General features: G+C 39.0%; 1 protein-coding gene across 1 annotated transcript in view; it reads right to left on the reverse strand.

Moving 5' to 3' along the window:
* Positions 1–1,420: 1,420 nt before the first annotated feature.
* Positions 1,421–12,151, reverse strand: part of LOC149798963 (guanine deaminase-like) — a 47,741-nt gene continuing 37,010 nt past the window's right edge. The window contains exon 13 of the mRNA XM_089958111.1: positions 1,421–4,280. Within this exon, the coding sequence (XP_089814237.1) occupies positions 4,198–4,280 (83 nt within the window). The 3' untranslated portion in view covers positions 1,421–4,197. The remainder of the gene's footprint in view (positions 4,281–12,151) is intronic.

Consider the following 12,151-nt stretch of genomic DNA (forward strand, 5'->3'; position numbering starts at 1 on the left):
TTGGCAAATTTTCTCTTATGTCCCTGTTCCAGTCTAGCTGTCCATTGCATTGTCTTTTCTAACAAAATCACATGTTCGGTACCTCCTGATCACAGATGCCTCTTGCTCAATTCTTTTGTGTCTCACCGCTTCTCGCAAAGTCGATGCCGTTTGGACCAGTTTCTTTCTCCTGGCTGTGTGTGTGTGTGTGTGTGTGTGTGTGTGTGTGTGTGTGTGTGCAAACAGATTAATGTATCTGTAACGTCGCCTTCTTAGTAAGAGGGGTGGTTAATTGGATTTGGCTGGCGTTATCTAGAGGATGACCTCCCTCGATGTTATAGCCCGGTGGGAGTGAAAAGGAATAGAATTTTAACACTGAGAACCGAGCAAGAATATTGGGAAGAAATAAAACAATAGGAGCCCCCTTAGACAAGAAAAATAACAAATTTAATCAAAACAAATTAATAACGGCAATTCAAATTCAATTTAAATTATTTCAACAAATTGAATAGTGTCCCATTTGGATTTGTTCCATCATAATAACGAGTGGTGAAAAGAGCTCAATGTCCGCGACCGATTTGCATCACCTGCAATTACGTGGGAAATTAAAATTGCGTACCTAAATGTTGCTCTCTTGCAGAGCGTTGCGTCCTAGCACTAAACCCTGTCTTTTCTCACAAGACGGCCATCTGGTCCCTTTCTTGTTTATCGAAGAAAGCGCTATTCTCTTTAGGCTTCCCCCGTGTCAAAACTACTCCTCTCTCAGGAAATTAAGACTAAAGAATTCCGAGTAAGGTCGTCACTTTAAATTCACATTGCTTGTAAAGTGTACGCCTTAATTTATTCTGCCCAATCGTGGGCAGTGGTTCCTAAATTTTCCCCAAGATAATAATTTCTTCCACCAGATTTAGACAGCATAGAACCTGTGAACTACGGGTTATATCATTTCACTTTGAAAATGATAATTTGACAAGGGTTCCTATCAAGAGGTTATGGTTGGTAGCTCAAATGTTTACATTCTCAGGTCATCGTAGCAATGCTTTTGGTCAAATCTCACTCAGTCAAAAAATTTATCCCTTAAAGTTTTAACACTAACACGGAAGGTGGGAGAAAAGAAGAAAGGTCAAAGTGACCCTTCACAAAGACTTTTCTGGCTTAAATGGGATAACATTTTAATACTTAACGCATTCAACTTTAAGGTTCAACACAATTCAAAATTCGACACTTCGCGGTATCTCAATATGGTGATCATGACCAATAAATAATGTTTTAGTAAATGAAAACCTATCGCTATGCAAAGTATTTCAACACACCTAGTGAAATAGTATTGAAATTATGAAAATAATCAACCACACAATATTGACACTATTTTCAGTCAAAGAACTATTTTATTTGCGTAAATTCAGCAATTTTCATCGCTCGCTATGTTTGAGGTACTAGCACTTCTGTTTCATGAAAAATGGTGGGTGGGGGCGAACTACTGTAATCAGATTCCTGTTTCATAGAGGGGGTAGTACTCCGGTCTTCACAGATGAAGCTTTCTTCCAAAATCCTTAAGTGTCGGATTTTTTTAAGTGATCACTAAATTATGTCAATTGTCTTTCAATGACAGAATTTGAATTCACATAATTTGGACATTATATACATGTATAGTGCCCTTCCTTTCGTGATTTAGATTTCTCTAATTTGTTAGTAATATTGGATAATTGTCATTTTTATTTCTATGTTTTTTATCTGTGCATTTGTTTATGGTCTAATGAACTTTTCAATCATAAAAGTATTTAATTTTCGTTTTGAATTTATTTTTAATGAGATAATGTAAACAGGTATGGCATTGAGTTTAAATTGATAGTTCGGAAAAAAAAGCAGTTAAAGCACCTCTGTGCCAATATTTAACCTAATTGTTTACTGGAGTTCAATTTCTAAAACATTAGCATAATACTTGGCAAATAACACAAGTAAATTAGTATGCCCTATGTTTGTACTCAAAGGCAAAATATCCCCTACACAAAGTTATGTCTCAAACCCCTCTTCTTTTTGGGTCTTCAGTTAGGCCATCACAACATATGCACCTGTTGTCACAGCAGCCTTACAAAGACGAAATTAATTTATAGCGTTTTAAATGAAACTGTAATTTATTCAGCACTCTTTGCATTCACAAAATAAACAGAAACAGATATGTTACACTCAAAACATAACAGTACCATATCACCCTTATAAACTATATACACTAGATTCAGTTAATTCCGGCAGAATGTTACCGCGTGATCAAAATTAATTGCATTTATTTCAGTACGAACAGTGAGGAGAACTACTTTTCCAACAATACCCACGTCTAAAAATAGAGTCAAGTGTACAGCAGAAGATGAACATTGCCAGTGAACGCAGACACGAAATAAGCATTTGAAGAAAAAAAAAACATTATTAGAATATTTTTAAAATAAAATACTTGAATAAATTGAATCTGAGATAATAAAGCAACAGACATTTCTCATCTTTTATGAATAAAATCATTCCTTCTTTGTCGAAATTGTGAAAAATATTGGCATTTTGGCATCAGTTTTAAACGTTTTAATGGGCTAACAAATGCCTTGATTTTTGGACAATAAAATAATCTCGGTTACTACGTAACATCAGTAAGAACATATAGCATGTTTTGTGTACATGTATATACATTGTTAAGTTCAATTTATGATACGATTTGCTACGGTATAAGATACAATTCACTATGGTATAAAATGCTTCAATTTAATAATGACCATTTCTTGGTCGATTTTAAAATTGTATCATAAGGTTCAAGCAATACCACGTGGAACATGTTTCATAATTTGATCTGTTTTTGTTATTTGGAGTTTCCGAAAGAGGCATCTACATTCTTGACAAAACTAGATAATGGAAAATCTGTTTTAGGTATTAACTGTCACTATTGGGAAGCAAATAAGAAAAAAGGACAAATGAATTATCAATCCCGTGGACGAAAAAAATTTTCGACAATAAACCAACATTAGAGTCGGATCGGGAGGGTGGGGTCAGGGATTGTCGGACCCTCCTGAGGCTAATAGAGACGAACACACACACGAAGGTACAGTCACTTGCCATTTTAATTTGACAATCATTTTATTATTGAGTATGCCTTTTAGGTATTGTGCATGCTTTGAGTAAAAAAAAACATAGACTTTTGCTTTGGTGTCCTTTAGAGGAAAGTCAGGGCCCGTTTGAAAGTTTGGACCCCACCCTCAACACATGACATGATCCGGTCCCGAATATATATAGTAAATTATTGGAATAAGATATAACAGAAAAATATAAATAAAAAAGGACTCAAAAAGTTTAAATAAAAGTTGATGGCATTATTGGTACGCCTGTAGTAAACCGTATCCTTAGAATATATACTGTACATGTAAACATTGTAAATAACTATTGCATTGCATATCGTATTTCACATTTTTATACACAGAATGTTTACAATGGTAATTCCCTGTAATCTAATGAATATAGTTAGAATCAAAATATCAATTATATAAGCCAGACTTATTTATATTCAAGGAATACTTGACTTGGACCCCCCCCCCCATAAAAAAAAAAATATTTGGTATCTCTGTCGGAAATGTCTATGATGTAGTTGACTTATCATTGGGACCTGGTCGCTTTGGACAGACTGATATTGAGACTTTACGGACGTCCATCCTAAATCTTACGTAAAAGTACAGAACTGTCGATACAATTTTATTGCCCATAAAATATTCTATAAATAAAAAGGTGAAAATTAAATAAATATGAATTTATTTGTTTGTTATCAAAAAGGCCAATACATTTCAGTCTATCACCTGATGTCTTAAGTCAAATGTACATGTTTATATATGGTGAGTTTAGGATAATATATACATTTATTGATAGGTAGATGCGATGGTCTGCTTGCTTTTTTAAGAGTTTAGATGCCAGAACCCTAAATATATTTACATTTGTGTTTTTCTGTACGAATTCAGACATTTTCTGTTATTTATCGCCTTCCTTGCTGAATGAAATACGTTTAAAACAAAAATCTATTTGCCTCTTCTTTCTATCCATACAAAATAGAAGAATTACTTCCTGTCATCCATCAAACCGTTTTAACCGAATCTCTAGTATACAGTTTATAAAGAGTGGATACGTTAACAAAAGTGTCTGTAGACATAGAAAGATGCTGGCAACTCTTGTAATAACCTTGACATGAGGTCGTTATTCCACAGCACTTTCAGGCCGACGCTTGTCACACACAAGCCTTCCAGCAACGAAGACAGCCACAATATTTCTATCATCACCTGAAATAGTATGTACAAATATCGATGACATTCATTTATGATAATATTTTGTCAAATGTTTGATGAACACGTTTACTATCCACATCAGAATATAATCTTAGTAAGTAATTGAAATCAAGTGATTATAATCCGATTTCAATAAACTGAAACGCTTTTCAACATGGGCTGCTAATCTTAAAGTGTTATCATTTCTGGACAGATTGACCTCCCTGCCTCTGTCGCCTAAGCGGTATTTCTGTCAGGGATAGTAATTTTCAGATATTGTCATATAGGACCACCTTTTTGACTCTATATTCTAAGCGACCACTCCTGTTGCCTACGTGTTTAGAGCGACGCCTCGGATGTGTGAGGGCGCTGGTTTGAACCCCAGTCGAGTCATACAAAAGACTTATAAAAAGGGTACCAACAGCTGCCTTAGTGGTAAAGGGGGATACTTTGGCGACAATGGAAATCCCAGTCAAAAAGGTCGTGGGAACGTTTGGCGACAAGGGAAATTTAACACGGGGAAATTTAACATGGGTGGGACTATAGAGCGACATAAAAGTATTGGGACTGTCTAGCGACAAGGGTAAAATGGAACAGGTGAGGTGACATCACGGTACTAGACATTGGCAACAATGTGGCAAGCGGCTGATCTGAATACGTGATATCTTAAGTAAACACATATATAATATTCTTCTTGTTGTTGTTGTTGTTGTGGGGTTTAACGCCATTTTTCAGCACACGATAGGCTATACATGGCGGCCAGTATTAATGGTGGAGGAAGAACCCGGGAAAACCCTAGAAAGAACCACCGACCAACCAGAAGCTACTGGCAAGCTTTCTCGCATACCCACATTGGCTGAATCCGAGACTCGAACCCACGCAGACAGAGGTGAGATGGCAGTGATCCGTAACGGAGAGCCACTTAGGGCCCCTCATATATAAGAAAACAAATCTTTTCGAGGCAATGGAGTGGCACTGAAAAGAGTCTTTGGCTTTCTTCTTCATCTTCTAGTTTCTTCTTTTCCTCATCTTCTTATTTTTGTTATCGCTGTTGTCTTCTTCTTTTATCATTTTGTCCTCTTGTTTTTCCTTCTCCTCCTCTTTCTACCTTTTATTGTATTCTTCCTTTTCTATTTTATTATTGCATTCTCTCATCCTCTTTTTGTTCTCTTCATCCCCCTTCTCCTTTTCTTGTTTAATGATATATGTTAACATATCCTTACACTTTCTCAAGGTGTTTATCTCCATCTTAACTCGATGGGGACTTTAATAATAATAATAATAATAATAATAAAAACCATCGCTTTGTTTTGTTAACATTTCCTCTATCATCCACAAATTGTCTCGAATGTCTTGTAACTTCTGCATCTTTTTAATGAAGTTAGTTGTTGAATGGCGCAAACACAACCCATATATACTATCCACACACGGGAAGAGAAAAAAAACAAACACAAATCCACACACCTGACGAAAAAAAAGAAAATCTACTATCCACACAACGTACGCGCACGCATACAAACCCCAAATCTACTATCCACAAACGGGAAGGAGAAAAAAAAAAAACCAAAATATACTATCCACACACGGGAAGGAGGAAAAACAAACCCCAAATATACTATCGACACACGGGAAGAGGAAAAACCAAACCCCAAATATACTATCCACACAGGGGAAGAGGAAAAAAAATATATACTATCCATACACGAGAAGAGGAAAAAACAAGCCACAAAAATACTATCCACACAGCGGAAGAGGAAAATACAAACCCTAAAATATACTATCCACATAGGTGAAGGAGAAAAAAACACAACTCCAAATATATTATCCACACAGGGGAAAAGAAAAAAAAAACAAATATACTATCCACACAGGGGAAGAGGAAACAACAAGGAGATCCCAAATCTACTATCCACATACGGGAAGGAGAAAAACCAAACCCCAAAATATATTATCCACACACGGGAAGGAGGAAAAACAAACCCCAAATATACTATCCACACAACCTTTATATGGCCTTTCCACCCATCACACAACGGTACGGGTATGACGCTACCTTAGAGATCGCAGTACCGTTGTCCAGGAAGACTTCCAAAACAGGGCATAAAAAGGAACTATGTACAAGCTCGAGACTTCATTATGAATAGTATTATAAAGGTCAACGTCCAAGGCCGAAAGTTCATTGTAACTACAAAGACCAAGCTACAAGGATGAATACTTTTAAACAGACATCATTCAAGTTCGGGATTCTCAAGCGGAGTGCGATGCTGTACCTTGCGAATGCATGGATGCCGTACACTGTGACCTCAGCGATTCAGTACCACAGCACGGCAATTTTGCTATGACCACTAGTACCACTACTACTGTACCTACCAGGGAAAGTGATGATGTGCGTGTCAAACCTGACGGATACGAAAGAGATGCTTCTCGTTATCGTAGACTCTTTACTGGTTTTCATGGTGGGTGTCAACCTCCACGCGAGACCATGCGTCTACCACCCTACGGACGTCATCCAACCCTGAGCAAACTCCTGCGGATTTCACCGTACCCACATCGAAATGAGCATGTGAAAGACGAATATTTGTTCCCTGTGCGTTTGCTTGAATACTACGACATTGAAAGTCGTTTTCAAACGTTCCAAGGAAAGTGGCCTAAATATCTGGAAGGAACTACCCCTGAAGAATGAGGTTAAGCCGGATTTTTGTACTTGGACAATGGGGATAAAGTCAAGTGCCTCCGTTGCGGTGTGTTACTTGCTAGTGGAAGCAGAAAGAATCGGCTTACCTGGAACATGCTCGATGGCCTCCGCATTGTCACTACCTACCGTTAGTGGGACCCTAGTAATTCAAGTGGTATGCCATGTCGTTTAAGAAACCAGCTTGGCTAGGAGTTAAATCTATGACAGCAACTAGACAAGTATTTAAACCCAATTTATAAAATAATATTCAACAAGGATTACCAAACGAATTGTAAGAGAAGATTTACAAGAAAGTTTGGTAGGGACTTGCCAGAGCAAAATCTCATTTGGTGACTGAGGAACTTTTGTGTCGAGACATTCACAAGAGGAAATTGACAAAAGTCAACCAACTTGTCATATTGTTCTGGATCAAGTTCATCCTATTATTCCACTTTAGACCGATGTATGTTTATTGAGAAGATTTTACTACCATTCTTGACCGTTACCCTGAATAGCAGTGGACAGAAATTACTCAGTATGTCCATTACTTTTCCGCTAGGAGAAGATTTTAAATAAAATAAGGACAATTAGAAGTGACCCCAACATGGGTATAAATATGACTGACATGATCATGGAAACGTTACAAGAGAACATTCGTGGTTTGCCTCTTGAGTTGAATTGGTCAAAGTTCAACGCAAAGAACAATTGCATCCGTTATGTAACCGATGTTTAAATCAATGGTACCTGAATGATATAAGAGGACTTATTCAGATGAAACTGTTCCAGTGGTCAGACATTGATCAACTACTCACGGACAAGAATGGTTGGATTGTTAGTGATTTTATTTTACTACGACGTAGACATACTGCAACGAATTCCGAAATAGTTAGAGGATTACCAAACTCTTTTACACAACGTAACCTTAGTTCAAGAAGCAACTTCTGAATGGCGTGTGATGTGCATGTTATTGACTGAACCATTTAGATTTTCCACTCGAGTACGATCATCTCTGTGCAGAAAGTACATTTATTGCTTCTGAAAAAGAGCGTATAAAAACGTCCTACCATGCCACCACCTTTATCAGCTGTGATACAACAGATTCCGTGGAAGGTAAGCAATGAATGAGAGCATACAAACTCTGGAAGATTATCAACACTTATTAAGAGAACAATGTCCCACGAATTGGGGTCGACGTGTGGTGTATGTCTTAGTGACTTCCTTTCTGGGATTTCGTTTACAGCCAATTCCTTGTAGACTCTTCACGAACAGTACCTACCACCAAATAAAACATGAAAGCAGTCCCTTTAAATATCCACGAGAGATTCATTCTGTTAAAAGTCTGCGCTTTCATCTAGATACTTCTCGACCTCTACGGGAAAAAAAGATTCGTCAACTTTTAGCAACTGAAAATGTGGACGACGATGTGTGTAGCTTGTGACTTAGATCCTCACTGGACAAATGTGTGGGTATGTGAGAAAGCTTGCCAGTAGCTTCTCGTGGGTCGGTGGTTCTTGCCGGGGTTTTCCCGGGTTCTTCCTCCAGCATTAATACTGGCCGCCATGCATAGCCTATCGTGTGCTGAAAAATGGCGTTAAACCCCACAACAACAACAACAACTGGACATATGTACGTGACTGGAAAAGTTTGGGTTTAGAGGCTTGGACCAAATAAGTGGCCAATTATGCCCAAGAGTTGTGATCCTACATTCAAACATTCAGTGAAAAAGCACAATTTAAACCTGTGTTAGTGACAGTGTCAAAAGAACCCGTCACCGAGGACAACCACTCCCTTCGGGACAGAATTGTGATGGACATTCTCAAAAGGCCATTCTGGAAGGACAGCGGTGTGACTGTACCCAATGTAAAGACTGTAAGACCATTACATACTGTCCCTAGGACACCTTTGTTACCAAAAACGTGTTGTACAGTCATTTGTTTCTATTCCACTTTGATCGCTTTAATGTGTATTAAATCGCTGTACTTAACCATTTGGCTTTATGTATTTTTGTCTTTCGTGTTGTTCCATTTTTAAGAAACAACAATAAACGTGTCCTGAAAAAGTATAAAAATTCTTGTATTGTCTGTATTCGTGTAAAAAGTAACATTCTCTACAATGGCAACCTCTGCTGTCTCTGCTCCCTCTTCCTCTACTTTCAAAGTCATCGACGAAAACTTAGATCGTGCCAGTTGGGAGGCCTTGTACCTTCGCCATCCGTTAAACATGTTAATACCGGACCTAGCGGTTCAGGCAAAACCAAATTTGTCAAATGTTTGATCAAACATAAACATCATTTGTTCGATCGTCCACCTCAATGGACCGTATGGTGTTACAAAGTATGGCAATCGGAGAACAGTCTCTGGTTAGAAAGTCTAAGCGATTCCATCGTGGTTGTGGAAGGCATTCCTGGTGAAAATGACGGTATCGTGTCTGACCACAGTCATACCCATCTGGTGATCTTCGACGACATGTTAGGAAAAGACGAAGAAGAAATTAAACTGTGGTTTACGCGCAAAGGGCATCATCGTAATTCCAGTGTCATTTCAATCACTCAAAAGTTTGTTTCAACAAATTAAAGCCCATCGCACCATCAGTGTCAATGCTCATTATGTGGTCTTGTTTAAAAGCCCTAGAGATAAATTGCAAATGTAAGTCTTAGCCAAACAGTTAGGAACGCCTTGGATGACTCATTCGTACGACGATGCCACTCAAACCCCACACGCCAATTTACTCACGAAAACAATCCAAAAATATGTGCTCGTGTCTTAGAAGCCAGTCTCAAAGAAGTCCTACGATGGCTTGTGTTGACAGCACGTCAATTACTGCAAGACATCATTCACATTCTTCATCAAACCAAACGCTTTTTTGAGAAAAACAAAGTAGCCTTGACGCAACCTGTTGATCTCCCATCGACGCTCAAGCCAAAAAGCAAAGCATTTTGAAACCTGTAAGGTAGCGGTTCTCTAGGATTTATCATCGTTCGATCCCTCTTAAAATGGGACCCAATTCCCCAAAGTTCTCCCCAAGAAAAAAGCCACTCCCCCCAAAAAAAACAATCGGACCCAGAAGATAAAGAGCAGTGGTGTCAAGACCTGGTCACAGCCACATAAAAAGAAAAGCCCACAGAAAAAGAAAAAGAAAATCCCACATAAAAGACCACATAAAACAGCTTGTTTCCGCAAAAGGTCACGACCTACAGCGACGGTGACCGCGTCTCCTGTAGCCTCAGGTTCTTCCACTTCTCCGTTGCTGGTGATGCCAGCCAAACCCGATTTGACGCCCGTTCTGCCTCATTTGATGAAGCAATAGAAACCCGCGTCTCCAAGAACGTCTCCTCCAGTGATGACACCCTCCTCCTCTTTAGCTGCAATCACAAAGTACCTGCCCCAAAAATCAAAGTCAAAGAGAGACCGCGCATGTTACAGAGTTTAATGGATTGTTCCAAGGAAGAATTTACCGATATATCATCAAGTTGATATGACGTAAAGACAATCAGTGGCGACGCTTTCCAGTATAAAATAGACCTGCGGTACAGGATGGGGATCAGTTATTTTGAGCCCCTGAACGCCCAAAGATGTCCCCCCAAAGACACACCGTTATCACCATCGTTGTTCTACTGTCCTAAAAGGAAAAAAAATGGAGTCTCGTCATCCGAAAAAAATATTTAAACATCTAAGCATCGACGTCTACCCATGAAAAGACGCAGTCGTCCAAAGAAAAAGAGGAGCAACCAAAACAGAGGATTTATTCCAACATTTTCAGTCAAAAAAGATAAACGGACGCATGTCAAGCGATGGACATCAGTGTATTGTTTGCTCCTGAACAAAAATTCACTGAATTTGAAATCAAAGGACGGCCCGATGATTACATCGATCTGAATATCAGCTACTTGTACTTGAAAGTCAAAGTGAACGATACGGATGATACCAAACTAGAAGACGATGACAAAGTAGCTCCATCAACAATTTCATGCATTCTTTGTTCAGCTCAGTGGAATTGTACTTGAATAACAAATTTATCAGTAGTAGCATGGATAGGAACCCTTATCGAGCGTACCTGGAAAATCTAATGACGTACTGAAAAGAGACCAAGAACACTCATATGGATGCCTGGGTGGTATGGAAACCTGACACACTAGGCAAGTTTAAAAGCCTTGATGACCACAATAATGAGTTTAAAGACCGCAAAAAGAAAAGAAAAGCAAGCAGTAGTTTAGAACTGATGGATCGTTTGCATTTAGACATGTGGTTGCAAGAGAAGTATTTGCTGAACGGCGTGGATGTCTGTCTGAGACTGAGTCGCAGAAGTACCGCTTTCCACTTGATGTTTGAAGCTGCTGTTACCAATTACAAAACCATCATCCAAGAAGCCAGACATTACGTGCGACGCGTGGAAGTGTTACCTAAAGTGGGAAACGAAATCAGTCACACTTTGAGCAGAACGACTGCCAAGTATCCGATACGACGCGTAGAAGTTAAAACTTTCACCATACCCGCTGGACAGCCATCCATGATTGAAGATCATCTGTTGCAAGGACAGTTACACAAACGTTTATTCATTTGCATCGTCAAGAATTCATCCATCAATGGAGCCTACGAGGAAATTCTCTTCGAGTTTAATCACTCCGACGTGTCCAAGATCGAAGTCAGTCGCTATGGCAATATACTGTGTACCAGACCCTTCGAACCTGACTTTGACAAGAAAAATTACTCGAGATCGCACTTGTCCCTGTACGAAGCCATCGGACAGTTAGGGACCAACACCAGCCTCTGCATTACGTATGCTTTGTGGGCTTTTGATTTCACTCCAAACCAAGGCAGCGACGAGGGAAATCTCCATCCTATAAAATCCGGCCAGATTCGTGTGGAACTTCAGTTTAAAGCACAACTGAAAGTGACAGTGAACGTCATCCTGTATGCCGAATTTGATAATTACGATAGAAATTAACAGTTTGAGAGAAGTCATTCTAGACTATTAGAAGCAACGGAAGCCCAAATGGCCAGAACAAGAATCACTTTTAGTCTCTTGTTTTGCCTAACACCTGGCGGATACAATTAAGGACTTGATCAAGAAAGATTGCTATGGATGTCAAAAGGATCGTCCCAAATTCAACACGATAAATGTCTGATGCTGAGTCAAGAAGAAAACTTGGACGAGAATCTGACTTCAGAAGAAGCAGTGCTGCATCAGTGGTATAAAGACTAGCGTGATCATT

This window comes from Sinohyriopsis cumingii, chromosome 5, assembly GCF_028554795.1.
Source record: "Sinohyriopsis cumingii isolate HCF-2022 chromosome 5, ASM2855479v2, whole genome shotgun sequence".
Lineage (NCBI taxonomy): Eukaryota > Metazoa > Mollusca > Bivalvia > Unionida > Unionidae > Sinohyriopsis > Sinohyriopsis cumingii.